Source organism: Microtus pennsylvanicus, chromosome 9 (genome assembly GCF_037038515.1).
Source record: "Microtus pennsylvanicus isolate mMicPen1 chromosome 9, mMicPen1.hap1, whole genome shotgun sequence".
NCBI lineage: Eukaryota > Metazoa > Chordata > Mammalia > Rodentia > Cricetidae > Microtus > Microtus pennsylvanicus.
In genome coordinates, this window is record NC_134587.1 from 98,861,503 (window position 1) to 98,880,501 (window position 18,999).

Genomic DNA, 18,999 nt, shown 5'->3' on the forward strand with positions numbered 1-18,999 from the left:
ATGTATAAACTTCACTATACTTACATACTTTTAGAAATAAACTTTACTGCCTTGTTTCGGGAGAAAAGAAAGGTTAGTCTATATAACGACAATTCTACAATACAAAGCCAACTTCAAAAGATCCATCTTTAGTATATATTTGCATTCTCATAACAAAATACATGTTAGAAACTATCTTCTGAATACATAAAGGAGACATACCTGGAATGATATCATTGATGTGCAGAAGAATTGTCCTTTCAACACTTGCAAGGCTACAAAGTTGTACTCCATCAAACCTTCCATCCCAGTTACCAATAGGGTTATCCTTGAAATGCCAAAAAAGTAAACCTTTATATACCTTTGTCAATCAATATAAATGTGAACACCAACATTTCTTTCAAAAGTATTATCTAAGATATCTTTCATAGAAAAATGTTAACTATTTTGCCCAAAAGAAAGGCTGTATTAGGACTATCTGCTAAAGTAACAACGTTTTACAATAAAACAATCAACTTACAGCAAACACACAAAATAATGACTCAAACGCCTTTTTCATACTTTAGTCTGCAGTAATAACACCAGCTGAGGTTTAAAGAGACATTGTCTGCAAAAGAAAATTTACTAGGATTGCATTATTTTACCCAGAAACCTCCCCTTAAAGTTAATCACACATCTGCATCCCCTGGGCACTTTGCTCACTGTATTACTGTGTGTCTTTTTATAAACAGAAGAGCAGTTACTTCAGAATTCTCTTGTTATCTGTGGGTATACAAGACTTTCCTCAAAAAATGGGGAAAGTCTTGATTTTCTAAGGTATTCTCTACTGTGTCACCAGCCACAAGAGTTATTCGTGAGGCACAGCAGATGGCAATGAAACAACTGCCCTGAGAACCAGTGTGGAATGCTAGTGTGTCCCTGGAAACAGACAGCCATGAGTAAAGTTGGGATCGACGAACTTTCTTATCAAGAAGTCTAACGGGACTGTTTGGAACTGATGCTTGCGTAAATCAAACAATGGACAGAACTTGTGTGGAGCTGGCAGGCAAATCTCAAGACAGCCTGCCTGGGCTAAATAAGATGACCTCCTAGGTGACTATTAAGAAGGGAGAGGACCCAAACAGTTCCTGTAACATCTAAAGCCTGGCCCAAGAAACCTATAGCAAGGGGAGACTAAGTCCAAAAAAGAATGGCCTTCTTTCTCCAACATTCTCTCTACCCAGTCTACAACTCCTCTGAAACACTAAACTCTCATTTAGAGAATTCTTGTTCTTAATTATTAACGATTCTGAGAGACCCATGGGTCTTACTCTGGCTCTAATTTCACGTAGCGAGAGTCTGGCAAATTCTGATTTTGTACCTAACTAATGAGCCATCTTACACAATTTCTAAGTACAAGGCAACAGAAACACACTGGAACATTCATACCCAACCATCTCTGTAGAGCATTTATGAATTATAAAAATGATTATTAAAAATATTCACTGTGTGAGTCTGCTGCTCATAATCCTCTCCCAACACATCCTGGTAAGAACAATTATGAAGGAATCTCCTTTATCCATAATGAACTTTTGCCTATACCTTCAGTCTATGATAAAAATGTTCTAAACTTCTCTCTCCTCAACTCTTAGGGCCACGTTAATTCACTATGTGCACTGGAAGGCATCCATTGTTAGCGAGTATGGTTATTCAGTAATAAATTGAGTGACACAAACAAAAGGAGTCATATTATACCATAACCTCACTTCTGAGGTACCTACAGCAGGCAAACACCCAGTCTGTAGTTACCAGGCATGGACACACTGGGCAGAATTTATTTAATAGAAACAGAGCACACAGCACAGGATGATGAAAAATTTCTGTAGACAGACAGTGGAGAGGCCATGATGAGAATATGCCAAATGATTTGAACTGTTAGTGTAACCATGGTTACACTGGAACCTTTCTTATACACAGTTTGCCGCAATAAGAAACCAGTTTTTAGACGGTGAAAATCCTGTGGGAATACTCTGTCAACTCAAAAAGCAGTAAGGTTCTTTTCCGGAGTATTTTCTATTAATAACTTTCTATATTCATTATTATGAGAAAATTAATTAAACTTTAGCAAATATACAAAAAAGTATCAAAAGTATTTTTAAATTAAAGGAAAATACAGTATCATACAATATATTTGGATTTAGTCAGAGAAATGTCAGTTTGTTTTATTGTTTTGGTTTGGTTTTTGTTTTTGTCTACTGGTCAGTTAAAATAAGGAAAAATTAAAGACTGAGAGTATTATCCCAGTTTATTAAAAGACGAAAAAATGTGGGAAAAGTATTGCTTCTGCTCACATTCCTACTATAATGTTCCTGTACCAAAGACAAACTGGAATAAGTTCTTTAAAATACTGTAAATTAGTCCATTTTAAGAATACAAAGTGTTCAATTTATTCCTAAATTGATAATAAAATTAATATATATATTTACCATAATAAAACTCAAAAAATCCTTACCATGTCCACACCAACAAAATATCCTAGACTCTCTTTTTCTGGCAAAACATCACAGAATATTACGGTTCCAGATTCTACACTTTCTCCGACCTTCAGAGATACTCTGGAGTTTATTTCCAGAGGGGGAGGTTCAGCTTGCATTGTATCCCCCGGGGCTGCAAAATCACTTTCCAATCCATTGTCATTGTCGTCTATGGGCTCCAGCTTGTCCAATGCCACAAACACGCCACAATCTTCATCACACTGAAAAAGCTGTTTCCCTTGACATACCCCATCAGTGAAACCTTGGCCACGAGGTTCTTCCTAGTTTTTAAAGTTTTTTTAAAAAGAGATATGAAAAGGTTATCCATTAAAGGGATTTCAGGAAATTACTTTGGAAAAACTCTAAATTATATCCATAATATGAAATATGACTAGCAGCTGCTGTTGGGTTTAGGGTGTTTAAAGAATAAAGAAGCTGTAGCTGATGACGAAACTAACTCATAATTTCAGATCATAATTCTTTTGAGAAAGAGTGAGGATTAAATTTACAACATAGTTCTACCACGACTTTTGTCACGAACAGGCATTCAACGTTAACCAAACAGCAGCATCAACTCCATTTACTGAGAACAAACTGTAACCATCTACAGCCATCCACCGTACAACTACTATAAGTCATGTGTGCTCTAAGCACGTCACAGATGAGGAACAGGTCAGGAGAACTTGATGTAGTTAACCTACAAGCTGGCAACCCTGCTAGTACATACCATAACTGGCAGTCACAGCCTAATTATTTCACTGCTTGAAAAACCAAATCAAGAAGCAAGTAAAGCATGACCTCTCTCTACTCCTGAGAGTGTCAAATGTGAACCAATAGTCAGTTTGGAATATAGAATTCTTAGATATGTTGCCAAGGCACATAAGTTCCAAGGCAGTTTATACATTCCGGGGATAAGCATGAGCAAACTGAAATCGCTGCAACACACTTCAAAAATTTTACCTCTAAACTGTTATGCTTAGTAGCATACACTAAGAACTGGGAATCCTGTTATATCCTCTCAATTTATCATTAAATAAATTTGGGGGCTGAACTATAGCTCAGAGGCAGAGGGTCCTGAGGTCCATCTTGAGAACTGTACTAAAAACAAACAAACAGAAAACACAAATCTTATAAAGGGGAAAATATGTGCTCATGGTCTCTCGCTCACGCGCACACTTTCTCATATGCTCTCTCTCTCTCTCCTCCTCTCTCAAATGTCCTATCAAACTTACCAGCAATTCTACTCCAAAGAAAATCCCCGAAACTGTCCTGTCCACTAATAACGGTCCTCTGAAGCACACAACTCCTGGAAATTTCTCTTCCCCAGATCGCAGCTGTACTTTCACAGGGCTGCCCACATCTACCTGGAGGCCTTTAGTTAGTCGAATTCTGTTTCTAAATAGGCTGAGCCTCTCCTCACAGTTGGTAATTGCCAACAGTAACTCTGTACATTTCTCAGTGATGTGATTAGAGAAGGAAGGGAGTAAAACAAAAGAGACTTTGGAGCCTAAGAATGATTGTGTGTGGTTCCTGAGTCTTGGCTGTTTACCTGGCCCCGGGAGGAGTCCGGCCAAGCTGGAGTACCCGTGTAGAGGTGCAGGAGCAAGTGTTACAGAGATTGAATGCCATGTTCAGGAAAACGGATGGTTCGGGAATATGGTAAAAGACAGGCAACCTGAGCCCTTTAGGCCAGCTTCCGTTTAAGATGTAATTAGATTGTCCATGGCTGCTCACATCAGGCTCGCTCATTCATAATATACCCTCCATGTTCAGATCCAAAGTGTCTGGGTCAAGTGGAAATCAAACTAGTCTCTGAAAATTGAGATAGGACCTGTGTAATAGGCCAATCAATGCAATAAATTCTGCTCAAATCCAGACATCTTGGGTTTCAGAAGAACTCCTTCAAAGCTTGAGATTTCCCATTTGACCTGTCTTTACTCATTTTATCTAAAGCAAGCCAAACCAAACAAAACGAAGATACAGTCTAGTGCATAGAAGTGTTGGCATTGCCATTCTACCCTAAGCAACAAGCTTAGAGATGTGGAGTCACAGGCAAACCAACACCCCAAGTTAGAGAAAGTGAGGAGAATGCCCAAGCTCTTATCTCTGCCAGAACCAGGACAGGGAAACCTGAGCTAGAACTGGTAAACTGCCAGGAGTTCTATGTGAACAAATCAGAGAGCGAAAACTTAGGTCAGCACCACACAGGCCAGAGAAAAAGCCCCTCTGCTTCTGCAGGACAAGGGAAAGAATATTCAAAACTAATCCCAAGTGCCGCACTCTTCTTAGCAAGGCCTGCCTTGGGAGGAATGTCTGGTGAGAGCTCGGCCAGCTGGGGTTTTCTTACAGCCTGATTAGACTGGAAAAGGGAAACGCTAGCCATCTTGTTCTGCCCAAGGGTGAGGAGAGCTCAGAAGTAAACTCTGTGATGTGTTCACTGTGAAGTCCTCTGTCACAAGACTGGGTCGTATCACAGAACTGTTGAACCCTTCCCATCTGCTCACCACACTACCTCATGACCAGTGACTGACAGTAGTCGCTTTTACCCATACAGTGATTAAAAAAAACTTCCAAGAGCCAGGCGGTGGTGGCACATGCCTTTAATCCAAGCACTCGGGAGGCAGAGGCAGGTGGATCTCTGTGAGTTTGAGGCCAGCCTGGGCCACAAGAGCTAGTTCCAAGACAGGACAGGATCCAAAGCTACAGAGAAACCCTGCTTTAGAAAAACAAAATAAAAAACAAATCGCTTCTTAGGTATAACCCCAGAAGCACAGGCATTAAGGGCAACATTGAATAAATGGGACCTACTAAAACTGAGAAGCTTCTGTAAAGCAAAGGACACTGTCACTAAGACACAAAGGCAACCTACTGACTGGAAGATCTTCACCAACCCCGCAACAGACAAAGGTCTGATCTCCAAAATAAATAGAGAACTCAAGAAACTAGACTTTAAAATGCTAATTAACCCAATTAAAAAATGGGGCACTGAACTGAACAGATAATTCTCAACAGAAGAAGTTCAAATGGCCAAAAGACACTTAAGGTCGTGCTCAACTTCCTTAGCAATCAGGGAAATGCAAATGAAAACAACTTTGAGATATCATCTTACACCTGTCAGAATGGCTAAAGTCAAAAACACCAAGGATAGCCTTTGCTGGAGAGGCTGTGGAGGAAGGGGTACCCTCATCCATTGCTGGTGGGAATGCAATCTTGTGCAACCACTATGGAAGTCAGTGTTTTGGTTTCTCAGGAAATTTGCAATCAACCTACCCCTGGACCCAGCAATACCACTCTTGGGAATATACCCAAGAGATGCCCGAAAAAGCATTTGTTCAACTATGTTCATAGCAGTATTATTTGTAATAGCCAGAACCTGGAAACAACCTAGATGCCCTTCAATGGAAGAATGGATGAAGAAAGTATGGAATATATACACACTAGAGTACTATGCTGCGGTAAAAAACAATGACTTCTCGAATTTTGCATGCAAATGGATGGAAATAGAAAACACTATCCTGAGTGAGGTAACCCAGACCCAAAAAGATGAACATGGGATGTACTCACTCATAATTGGTTTCTAGCCATAAATAAGGGTCATGGAGTCTACAATAGGTGAATCTAAAGAAGCTAAGTAAGAAGGGGAACCCAAGGAAAAACATATAGTTATCCTCTTGGCTAAGGGAAGTAGACAAAATTGCCAGGGAGAAAAGTGGAATCTTGGGGGAGGGGTGGGATGGGGGTAAGGGGAGATGGGGAGAGAAAAGTGAGAAGGGAAGGAGGTGGGGCCTTGGGGAAACAGGAGGATCGGGATAAAGGAAGGTTGGACAGGGGAGCACGGAACCACAATTCTTAGTTAAGGGACCCACTTTAGGGTGGGCAGGAGAATTGACCCTAGAGGGGCTCCCAGGTCCCCAAGCTGAGGTCCCCAGTTAGTTCCTTGGGCAGCTGAGGATAGGGAACCTGAAATGACCCTATCCTAGCGCAATACTGACGAATATCTTGCATATCATCCTAGAACTTTCATCTGGCGATGGATGGAGATAGAGACAGAGACGCACACTGGAGCAATGGACTGAGCTCCCAAGGTCCCAATGAGGAGCAGAAGGAGGGAGAACATGAGCAAAGAAGTCGGGACCACGAGGGGTGCACCCACCCACTGAGACAGTGGAGCTGATCTACTGGGAGCTCACCAAGGCCAGCTGGACTATTACCAAAAAAAGCGTGGGATAAAACTGAACTCTCTGATCATGACGAACAATGAGGGCTGATAAGACGCCAAGGACAATGGCATGCAGTTTTGATCCTATGCAATCTGCTGGCTTGGTGGGAGCCTAGCCAGTTTGGATGTTCACCTCCCTAGATATGGACGGAGGGGGAAGGACCTAGGACTTACCACAGGGCAGGGAACCCTGACTGCTCTTTGGACTGGACAGGGAGGGGGAGAGGAGTGGGGGGAAGGGAAGAGGGGTGGGAGGAGGGGAAGAAGAGTGGGAGGAGGGGGAGGAGAGTGGGAAGAGGGGGAGGGAAAGAGGAGGCTGGGAGGAGGTGGAAATTTGTTTTTTTTTCTTTATTCTTCCTTTATCAATAAAAAAAAGAAAAAAAAAGAAAAAAAAACAAAACAAGAAAACAACTCTGTCTGTGCGGTGGTGGCTCACGCCTTTAATCCCAGCACTCGGGAGGCAGAGGCAGGCGGATCTCTGGGAGTTCGAGACCAGCCTGGTCTACAAGAGCTAGTTCCAGGACAGGCTCCAAAACCACAGAGAAACCCTGTCTCAAAACCTCTGTTCAAGAGGACAAAACAACAGCCTACAGAATGGGAAAAGATCTTTACCAACCCCATATCAGACAGAGGTCTGATCTACAAAATATATAAAGAACTCCAGAAATTAGACATCAAAATTCTAAATAACCCAATTAAAAAATGGGTTACAAAACTAAACAGAGAATTCTCAACAGAAGAATCTAAAATGGCCGAAAGACACTTAAGGAAATAATCAACATCCTCAGTCATCAGAGAAATGTAAATCAAAACAACTCTGGGATTCCATCTTACACCTGTAAGAATGGCCAAGATCAAAAACACTGAAGACAACTTATGCTGGAGAGGTTGTGGGGAAAAGGGAATACTTCTGCATTGCTGGAGGGAATGCAAGCTGGTACAACCCCTTTGGATATCTGTATGGCGATTTCTCAGAAAATTAGGAAACAACCTTCTTCAAGACCCAGCAATAACACTTTGGAGTATATATATCCAAAGGATGCTCAACCATGCCACAAGGACATGTGCTCAACTATGTTCATAGCAGCATTGTTTGTCATAGCCAGAACCTGAAAACAGCCTAAATGCCCCTCGACGGAAGAATAGATAAGGAAAATGTGGTACATTTACACAATGGAGTACTACACAGCAGAAAAAATAAAGACATCTTGAAATTTGCAGGCAAATGGATGGAGCTAGAAAACAATATATTGAGTCATGTAACCCAGACCCAGAAAGACAATTATCACATGCACTTACTCATAAGTGGTTTTTAAACATAAAGCAAAGAAAATCAGCCCACAAATCACAATCCCAGAGAACCTAGACAACAATGAGGACACTAAGAGAGACATACATAGATCTAATCTACGTGGAAAGTAGAAAAAGACAAGATTGCCTAAGTAAATTGGGAGCATGGGGACCTTGGGAGACGGTTGAAAAGGAGGGGAGAGGATGGAAGGGAAGCAGAGAAAAATGTAGAGCTCTATAAAATCAATTAAAATTCCAAGAAATATGAAATGGCAAAAGCACATTACGACCAAGCAAAGCAAGCATGAGTGAGAATCAGCTTCTAATAAGCATGAACAATAAAGTTCTCAGACTGAGAATTTAAAACAAACACAAATAAACTGCCTGTGATGGCCCCTAGCTTTAAGGCCAGAACTTGGCCGGCTGAGGCAGGGAAAGCACAGTGAGCTGGGCTAGCTTGGGCTACATAGTGCCTTCAAGGCCAGCCTGGACTATAGAGTAAGACTCAGTCTCAAGAGAAAAGACAATAGTTACATAAATAAGCCATTTAACAATAGGCTAAGGAACATAATAGACAAAGTAGACTCTGTGGAAATCAATGGGCAATTTAGGCAGAGGTGAGACGCCTAAGAACCAAATAAGTACCAGAAATCAAAAACAGTGTAACATGCTAAGAATGCCTTTGATGGGTTCATTAGTAGACTGAACATAGAAGGGAGAATCTCCGTGCTGGAGGGCATCTCAGTTGAAAGATCCCAAACTGAAGAGCGAATGAGGGAAGGGGAGTACGCCAGAGAAACCCAGAGCAGAACATCCAAGCGCAGATGGGACACTTCAAAGGCTGGGGCGCACATGAGCCAAGAACACACTGAGACTCATGAAAGGATCGGAGGGTGTAGCTGAGAAGTTACGACAGAGGAATTCCCCCAAATTAGCATCACACAAAAAACTACAGGTCTGGAAAGCTCAGAAAGCAGGAAGTGGCTAAACCAGGATAAGCAGAGAAATGACACCTGGGCATAGCGTTTAGAGTTTAGAATCAATGAAATTATTACTCTTTAATTCTTCAAAATGCGGGAGAGGGAAAGCAACGTTCTATTTACAGAGGAGAAAAGACTAGAATTATACCTACGTCTCCTCAGAAATCATGAAATCAAGAAAAGAGTTGGGCAATAAAATGTTGAAGGTGTTGGTTGAAACAGTCTGAAGTATAGTTCTCTATGTGGTGAGCCACTCCAAAATAAAAGCGAAAGCTAGGCATGGTGGTGCTCACTTTTAATCCCACGAGCTCAGGAGGTAGAGGTATGTAACATGAGGGCTTGCTTGTTGGGGTTTCCACAGCCAGTAAGCCCCCAAAGAAAATCACTCAGGGAGTCTACATTAAGTTATAAACTGATCGGCCCCTTAGCTCAGGCTTCTTATCTTATTAGCTCTTGTAGCTTATATTAACCCATTATTCTTATCTATGTTAGCCACATGGCTCAGTAGCTTTTTTAGCAGGGTATGTCACATTCTGCTTCTTCGGGGGTCTGGGCAGGACTGGTAGGAATGGGCTTCCTTCTTCCTAGAATTCTCCTGTTCTCATTAGAGGTAGGCAGAACTCTGTGAGTTTAAGGCAAGCCTGGTCTACATGGTGAGTTCCAGGACAGCTAGAACCACACAGTAAGATTTGGTCTCAGAAATTCAAAAATAAAATAAATAAATAAAATTAAAAAAATAAAATACATAAAATAAAAATAAAAAATCAGAGAGAAAGCTGGTATGGAGATGCATGCCTGTGATCACAGGGCTTGGAGGATAAGGTCATTCTTGAATACACAGTGAGCTGAAGGCCAACCTGGGCTACATAATGAATGTTGGGACAGTCAAGCTATAAAGTGAGACTCTCTAAAAAACTCAAAAATGAATAAAATTAGAAAAATCAAAGAGAAAGTTGGTGTGGTGATGTGTGCCTGTGACCACAGCGCTTGAACAATAAGGTGACGTTAAGGCCAGCACGGGCTACGTGAGATCTAGCTTCAAATCTTTTGAAGAAATTCATTCATGGGCAGCACTGTTACTTTATAAGACGTGTCAAATAAGTTCTATACACACACACACACACACACACACACACACACACACACACACACACACACACACCTGTACATTGAAAGAAAAGGGTTAGAGAGAAGGCCCAGTGATTAAAAACACTTGCTGCTCTTTCAGAGATGCAGAGGACCTGGGTTCGATTCCTAGCACCCACAAAGATGGCTCACAACCATCTGTAACTCCAGTTCTAGGGGACTTAAAGACTCTAAGGCAATAGAATCTCGTGACAGGGCAGAGTAAATTTTAGAGCTACTGCACAGTATCAGACAGGCTCCAGTACAGACTGCCTCAAAGCCCATGTGAGGAGAGTGCCTTATCTTACATCTGTCATCTTTTTTCTCACATTTGCTTAAAATATGAAGGCATGAGAAAAACTTTACCTTCATGATAGGCTCCATCTGCCATGACTAAATGCAGAATCTTGGCATAGAGATGCTGATGCTCATTGCTCAAAATAGTCTCAACTATTGTTGAACAAATTTCAATATTTTCATCTTCATCGTCATGAATAGCCTATGCCAAATTACCAGATGTAAGTTAATACGGAAGCTGCTACAGAAGAGAAGCAATCAACGATAGCCTGTGAACCATAATGGTGCCTAGCACAGCAAGCTCTCCCTAATGGACAGTAGTGGCACTTACATCTCGGTGGCAACCAGGAGCCGTGTAATTAGACTCAAGGCGTCTTCACAAGAAGGGGGATCATGCCTGGTACTATAAGCCTAGCCCCTCTATGCAGCTGGTGAGGTCAGTGATTTTAGAAGAAAACCCGCTATTGCTACTTTCCTAAACCAGCGTAATTCCTAACTACATCATACCATTATACCCAAAATTAGGTGTAGATCTCTCCCTTCAACAAAGAAGCTTATCTTTACAATAGCATGAGGTCATCACAGAAAGTTAAAACTGGTTAAGATGCAGTGAACAAATTATCATGGGCAGCCTACATGATACATCTGTGTATACGCACATATAATAGCAATGGTTAAAGAACAGGCCGTGCATTTGGGAGGGGCTTATACAGGACAAGTAGGAGGGAGAGAGGGAGACATGATGTAATCAAATTGACATACCTTTACTTTCTCATACACCTCAAATAACTTCTCAAAGCCCATTTCCTGCTCCAGGTGAAGTCTTAGCTCCTCTTAAGTGGTTGAAGACGCTGTCATATTCACATTCACTAGCAGTCTCACCGTCACTGTTATCTACAAAAGACACTTTGTGATTAAAAGTCATTCTTACACTACCAGACTGTCATCAACGACAAGTGAATTATAGCTTCCTGTATTCTTCTACGTTCAACACAAGCAGTCTTCACTATGGCATCTGCCCATCAAAACACTTATAATGCTGTCTTACCCAAGAATGTTACTTTGAGAATTGTTTCTTTTAAAGATATAGATAGTAAATCAGATTACAAAGAAAGATTCCCAGAAACACCACTATTTAAATGTTAGTTTGGAAACAAATGGAAAAAGCGTATTTCTATGTTCTGAACTGAAACAACCAAACCTATGTATAAAGGATAAACATGGACTATAACATGAAGAGACAGGCAGAACACAGATACTAAGTTATTGTCTTTCTTACTAGACAAACAAGTCAAGAAATGGAGAGCCAAAAGCAGAGTAAAAACGCTTCACAAGTCGCTGTGCAACAGGAAGAAATGAAGAACTGCTGTGCGCTGTGTGAAACACGGGCAGTCAACACACGACAGAAGACAGGAGCACACGCCAGCTTAAGCTGGCGATGGCCACACTGCACGTCAGACAAAGACCCCTTACTTAAGATGTCTGAGCACAGAGAAAGAAGCAGGCCCACTGCCAAGACCATGCACCTGAGTGCCACTCCTCATTCAGGGCACTGTCGCTGCTGGGGTTGTCGTCCTCGTCGGCGGCGTCTGTCCCTCTTGCTGTCCGCTCCACTTCGCTGCTCTTTAAGGCCGACTCGTCCTCCTCGCTGTACTCATCACCGGGCTGCTCCCTGAGCAGCTGCTCCATCAAGGCCTGAAGCTCTTGTAAATCTGAGTCAGTTTCTTCAAACACACGGGAGTGTAGTAATAAGGGCGGCAGGGCTGCGTCCCCAACACCCCAGCCGCCTGGCTGGCTTATGCCCGAAATAACAACACACAAACTGTATTCATTTAAACACTGCTTGGCCCTTTAGCTCTAGCCCTTACAGGCTAATTCTGATATCCCGATCAACCCATCTCTAATAAACTGTAGCACCGATCTTACCGGGAAAGATTCAGCATGTCTGACCTGGTGGCATGCGTCTTCCCGGGAGCTGGGAGCATGGTGTCTCTCTGAGGCATCTGCTCCCGAGAGGAGAGCTGTGGAGTCTGAGCTCACTTCCTCTTCCTCCCAGCATTCTGTTCTGTTTACTCCTCCCACCTATCTTCTAACCAATGAGGACCAAGCAGTTTCTTTTTATTTAACCAATGACCTTCCTCCATCATTTCCCCTTTTTCAGTTTAAACAACAAAAAAAAAGGCTTTAACTTTAACATAGCAAAATTGCATATAACGAAACAGTTATCAAGTAAAAGTTACAATAATCTTTATCATAACTAAGGAAAACTATAACTATAACCATTCTTAACTCCATCAAAGACTCCAGAAAGATACAATACTACCTAAGCAAACAAGAAAAAAGCAACTTTTAAAACTCTAGAAATGACAGAGACATCTCGCTGCCTGGACAGTCACCCAAAGTTCCTCTGTACCATTGGGGTATCCATCTTCAGCCTTCAGGTCCATGGTATCTAGCAGACATTTCCATAAAGCAGGAAAATTCAAAGTCAGTTCAGTCACTATCTGTTGTGTCCTGCAGAATGTCTCATAGACTCTTTCATGAATCAGGAACCCCGAAAGATCATCTCACCTTAGGCAAGTTCAGCAGTCCTCTCTCTGTGGGTTCTCTTTGTCCAGTTTATGCAACAGTCCAGGCAAGAGCAGTTTTGCCCAAATGACTATCAAACTCCATAGGGAGCCTCTTCAATGCCCATCTTCCTCTTGAAGTAGATTGGTGCTGCCAGGAGCAGACGTGTCTAATTGTCATGAAAAGTCCTAAGTTATTAAAACATTTAAAATGCCATATCCTATAATCTTTGAAAAATATGAAGAATGCCTATCTAAAATATATCTACGCACATTTAGAAAATATTAACTAACATGACTACAAACTTGACTATTATTTATGATTATCCATCAACAACCTATATTTCCTAATTATACATTACATTTTAATAATGAACTGCACAATCACAATACCTTAATCAAAATCAGAAACACTTATATATATAACAAAATTGACCTTAAATCTCTATCAATAAAGCAAAATCTATATTAATGCAAATTATTCATATCTATATCATATCCCCCTTTAAATGTTAAAGAACGTTTATAAACCATATTTGGGAACATGGGCGCAGTTTTTTCTCTCCAAACTGCTTCCTGCTGAATGGGGGCGCTGTTAATCAGATCATTTAGGGTGTAACCTGTGTGCCAGGTTTATCTCAGTTGGCAGTTGAGTGACGTAATTTTTTGAGGGTGTTCACAGGAACCTTTCGGGAGGTCGTGGTCTATCATACCATATCGGGATAAATGCAATCCACAGGGTCTGGTCCTCTGTGAAAACAAAAGAAGACCCTCTCCAAAGCATTATATCCTTAGACCCAAATTCTGAAATCATACCTTCATGATATCCGTTCTGGTTCCACTTGGCAGCCCATATAATGAAATGTCTCTCTGTACTTAGCTCCTTCACAGTCAAAAATTTTAAAGAAAACACAATGTACATAATCGAGACTCTGTGAATTTTCCATTTTTACGCGGCTTATTTTTCTTTATTTCTTTTAATCTCTTAACTATCTGTACTCTGTCTCTTTAAAGACTTTACCTTTTTTTTTAAACCATTAACTTTATTCTCTATATTCTTTTTCTCCTCTCTCCCAAGCCAACGTACATTCATCCAACAGTGTGACTCATTTAGTGGTCTGAATCTGTCCTATTGTGAATCTGCAATTTTTTACTATCCAGGAGCACTTTTGATGTGCGCCTTTAAATCACTAGGCACTTAAGAATCTAAGCTGTGACATTCCTAGGTTAACTTTTTGCTTTTTGAGCGCATATCTTTGACCTGGAATAGCTCTGAAGACCAGGCTTTCTTTGAACTCTCAGAGATCCACCTGTCTCTGTCTCCCAGGCATTGGGATTAAAGGTGTTTGCTACTACACCTTGAACTCACAGAAATCTGTTTGTCTCTGCCTTTTAGGCACTGGGATTAAAGGCGTGTGCTACCACGCCTTGAAGCCATAGAGGTCAATCTCCCTCTGCCTTCCAAGTGTTGGGATTAAAGGTGTGTACTACCACACATAACAACTCTCTTCCTTTTTTTGTTTTACTTTAAGAACTTCAACTTTTAGCTTGCATATATTTTTAACACACAGTAAACCATTTAGAAATTTTCTTTGTCCTTGAATCTCTCTTTACTGTATATCTCTCTTTTTCTGACCACATGAGTCCTTAATTTAGCAAGCAATATCAGTAGGATTAAAGCCGTGGCTTAGCTGGCTAGATGTAGCCCATTCCTTAGCTTTCCAGCCTCATGGCTGAGGTACTGGCTATAGCCATGTTTACTGCCACAACTCTATGGCATTTCAAGGTTCCTGCCAGCAAGCAAGCTACAACAGACAACACTCAAGTCCTCTCTCTGTAGCCGGCCCTCCTGCCTCAAACAGTCAAGAGTTTGCCCTGGCAGGATGGCCCAGAAAGCCGGCATTTTTAAACGGCGCAGCTTTTTTCCTGCTACGGCTGAAAACCGAAAAGCATGCGTTCAGCTTTTCATCAACACCATTTAAGTGTTTCGTGGCAGGACTTCTTAATGAGCTGCAGGCTTTGCAGCTAAAGTTGAGTCAGGAAGCCTCTCTTAGATGAGAGCGCTTGCTTGCTTCTAGCAAGCAGAGTAGACACAAGAGAGTGCTGCTACCAAAAAACCATGCACAACACTGTCATTTTGTTCTAGAATTACTTTCCAAGCTGTCTCAGGCTTTCTGTGGACTCAGTTGTCCACGTGGGCGCCATTTGTAGTAATATGAGTGGCGGCGGGGCTGCGTCCCCAACAGCCCAGCCGCCTGCTCGGCTAGCTTATGTCCCGAAATAATTACAAGGACACTGTATTCTTTTAATCACTGCTTGGCCCTTTAGCTCTATCCCTTACAGGCTAATTCTGATATCCCGATCAACCCATCTCTAATAAACTGTAGCACCGATCTTACCGGGAAAGATTCAGCATGTCTGACCTGGCGGCTTGCTTCATTGCGTGCATCTTCCCGGGAGCTGGGAGCATGGTGTCTCTCTGAGGCATCTGCTCCCGAGAGGAGAGCTGTGGAGTCTGAGCTCACTTCCTCTTCCTCCCAGCGTTCTGTTCTGTTTACTCCTCCCACCTATCTTCTAACCAATGAGGACCAAGCAGTTTCTTTTTATTTAACCAATGACCTTCCTCCATCACTGGAGCGTAAAGGATTAAAGAGAATACTGCCTAAACTTGAACGTATTTTGGAATGGTACTTCAACTCAACACATGCATGTGCCTTCTCTCCCGCTTAAAGGTAGTAACCATAGATAAAAAGAAGTCTGAATAAGCCTATACGGTGTTAACTAAGGAAATAAGGATGAATACAACTGAGAAATAGAGAACATGAGGGGTTTTCTACAATTCATAAACTAGAAGACGATTCGCTTAAATTGGTCCTGATTTGCTAAAGAGAATCATGTACCTATTAGCATTAATCACTGCCTAAACTTTGAAATGATGTTCTGTGTCTCTGTGTCCCAGCTATAATTGGACAATTTAAGAAAACAAAGATGTTTACCATTTGTTTTCTCAAAGTGAATACTCAAATATTTAAAAGAAATTTTGAAAAAACAGATAATTTTGAAAGTTCAACGCAATCTTCATATGGCTACTAGCTGTGCACTTACTATATGCAAAGATTTCCATGTGAGTGCATTTGCACTTGTAGCAATAAGAGTCAAGGTCTTGTATAGTGTCTGTATAAAGTGAATATAATAGCCAACAGAAACTTCTGTGCATATTCTTGAAAACATTTCTAAACATGTAAGTAGATTTTCCCAAGAATAAATCAACTACCATAATCCTAACAGGAGAATCTTGTCTTCAAAGCATAAAATTCCTATCTTTATGAGATTTAAAATGTAGAAAAAAATAAATTCATATAGTAAGACCTTATATTTATATAGCACATTAGTTTACTAAGCAGTTTCAACCAATTTTTAAATTTTATCCAAATGAAGCTCATAGTCGAGACATGAAAAGTGTAAATCAAAGCCTCAGCAATGCGTAGCAGACAAACCTTGAGCTCTTGTACAGTAACTCAGAAGCATACTCAAGGTTGCTCTCTGAGGGCAGATCTCTGTGAGAGTCTGGATGTGTGAAGGCGTCTGCTGAGGGATCCTAAACACAGGTCTCATCTACTAGAAATGCAATCTAAATTAGGGATGCTCATGATGACCTCCCCAGAAGTTTACACTCAACTCCCAATACAAACACTAGGTACGGACTTGAAGACATTTTACATTACTGGAAAGAGAAAACAATCATTTTCACAGAAGTACCTTTATTTGGTACTTAGTACACTGACTAGCCATTGGACTTTGTGGACCTGACTGTTGACTATCAACCCCACCTGTGAGCATGAGTAAATACTGGCCACGGCATGTTGGAGTCATGAGTGAGATTGGCCTGACTGCCACCCTAAGGAAAACCTGAGAATATTTCATATTTTATGAAATCAGCATTCAAAAACCTGTGTCAGATAATCTGAAATCTGGTCCCAAATTTAGTTTTTAGTTTGCTTTCCCATTATAAAATCTTGATAACTACATGGACCAAAATCAGTTATCAGTGACAAACAACTAGTAAATCTGGAATAGTACTTTAGGAAGAATTTGTTTACAGCTGGCTCAGTTAAAAACTGTTCATTTTAGTTCTATTTGGGAAAAACCCTCCACAAAATCCATTACCTAGCAATTTGCAACCACCCAGGTGCTAAACATTATGTCCGCCAGTGAGCACACTGAAGCATGACGAAAGCGTCCCTCCCAATCACTCACAGGTCTCTATGAGGACTGATGAGAATGGACAGCTTGTTAGGAACTTGCAAAGTACCAATGCCAGGTGCAGCGATCCTGCCTCAAACTGGGCTTCGCCCAAGCTAAGCTCCTCTACCCCAGAGCTACAGCCCTGCATCCTCAGCACTAGACCCTACATGACACTTTTCCTAGCACTTCATGACAGGATACTTAGCTTTTAGCTCCTCCACGTTAGTGATACTTGCCTGACGTGCTTGGAAGGCTAAAACTGAAGAGGTCAAGAATGATTTTTATCTGAGGCTTGGCCAACATTTCCCTTTACTTTCAGAAATATCGTTACACTTCCTGAGTTCTATAATCCACATGAATCACAAGATAGGAATTTTGTGAAAACAATGAAGTTACACACAACATACACTCTCTCTCTCATGGTTACCCTGCCCCCCACTCCCACATATATCACACAAATAAAATAACTACTCTACCTTACCACTGACACAGCCTAAAATGAAACATGTCCAAGGCAGATATGAAACTTTCAGGCATTTTCCTGAGAAAATGTGGAGCATTTAATACTTCCCAACTTCCCACTTCATTCCTAGCATAATGGAGACTGTAGTCATTACCCTGTGAAAATTAATTTAATCACTATTTAGTAATCTCTTACTATAGTCGCATCAGTGTACTAGATGGACGTCAATGGGAAAAAGACAGTGAACACAAATATAAATGTTTCATATGCATCAGATGAGGTAGTAATCATTTAGAAGCAGATATCCAGAATCAAGAGGCCGACTGTATTTGACCAAGTTGTAAGAACTTGAAGGGTGATGAGAAGCCAGCTGTAGGCCATGCTCTCTGGACTCTTCAAAGGCTCAGACATCACAGCGGCAATCGCATTTGTTAATGGCTTTGTACTCACGTGTCTTCGGAATCTTTACTGTGCTCATCTTCCAGCTCCTCTATCTCCAGACTGTCCTGATGAACATCTCCTACAGTGGGAACGTCCATCAGGGTTCTGAACAGCTTGGAAAGATCAGGGAGTGAGCACGTCCTCAGCATCTACAAAGAGGGTGACAGATTGCTTATTAGGAGGAAGAGAATTAAAAGCAGAAGGACAAAAATCAGAGATAATACAATATTTAAATTATGTATTTAGATTTAAAGGATCCAAAGGTGACTTGCCTGAGGTTAGAAACTAATTTTCTTAAAATATGGCTCATATAAGTAACACTAAATGAACTCAAATATACATATGTATCTGTGTGTGCCAATAATAATAATAATAATAATAATAATAATAATAATAATAATAATAATAATAATAATAAAGAGATCATGAGTTTGGGAGGATGTGGGAGTACACCGAAGGAGCTGGAGAGGGATGGAGGGATGGCAATGATGCAAATTCATAAGAAATTATCAAAAAAATTTTAGAATAAAAATTCAGCTTTAGATTATTTTTACAAAGAAAACTAAACTTGTAAGTAATGACTGGGCTTTAGCACAGAAATTGTGCCGGTCACCCTTTAAAGAGTGGGAGTGGTTTCTGCAGAGACACACATGGCCTGGAAAAGTAAGTCTGCTGGGAATCAGGCGGTGTGAGACGTGCCCACTTGTTCTTTCTCACCCATCCTGTAGTTCGCCCACCTTACCGGGTCAACTCTCCCTGTGCAGACTTGTTGAAAGCAGAAGAGAATTGTCTGGACTGTGCTGAGCCACTATCATGTACAATCGGATACAATTGTACAAGTGGTGTACAATGCGCACCACTTGCTCCTAGGAGCTGCTGC

General features: G+C 41.2%; 2 protein-coding genes across 3 annotated transcripts in view; both read right to left on the bottom strand.

Annotated features, from left to right (window-relative positions):
• The window catches only part of LOC142857838 (ubiquitin carboxyl-terminal hydrolase CYLD-like), a 39,161-nt gene extending 27,099 nt beyond the window's left edge, over positions 1–12,062 (bottom strand). The window contains exons 1-4 of one of the 2 annotated variants that reach the window (XM_075986858.1): positions 11,930–12,062; positions 11,166–11,297; positions 2,471–2,773; positions 202–307 (exon numbers count right to left, since the gene is read on the bottom strand). In XM_075986858.1, the coding sequence (XP_075842973.1) occupies positions 202–307; positions 2,471–2,773; positions 11,166–11,207 (451 nt within the window). In that variant the 5' untranslated portion in view covers positions 11,208–11,297; positions 11,930–12,062. Of the gene's footprint in view, positions 1–201; positions 308–2,470; positions 2,774–3,724; positions 4,075–11,165; positions 11,298–11,929 lie in introns of those variants that run through there. The other variant, XM_075986859.1, reaches the window with a different exon arrangement.
• A 957-nt stretch (positions 12,063–13,019) lies between these two features.
• Positions 13,020–18,999, bottom strand: part of LOC142857840 (serine/threonine-protein kinase Nek1-like) — a 113,602-nt gene continuing 107,622 nt past the window's right edge. Inside the window, exons 19-20 of the mRNA XM_075986862.1 lie at positions 18,129–18,268; positions 13,020–13,140 (exon numbers count right to left, since the gene is read on the bottom strand). Of these exons, the coding sequence (XP_075842977.1) occupies positions 13,023–13,140; positions 18,129–18,268 (258 nt within the window). The 3' untranslated portion in view covers positions 13,020–13,022. The remainder of the gene's footprint in view (positions 13,141–18,128; positions 18,269–18,999) is intronic.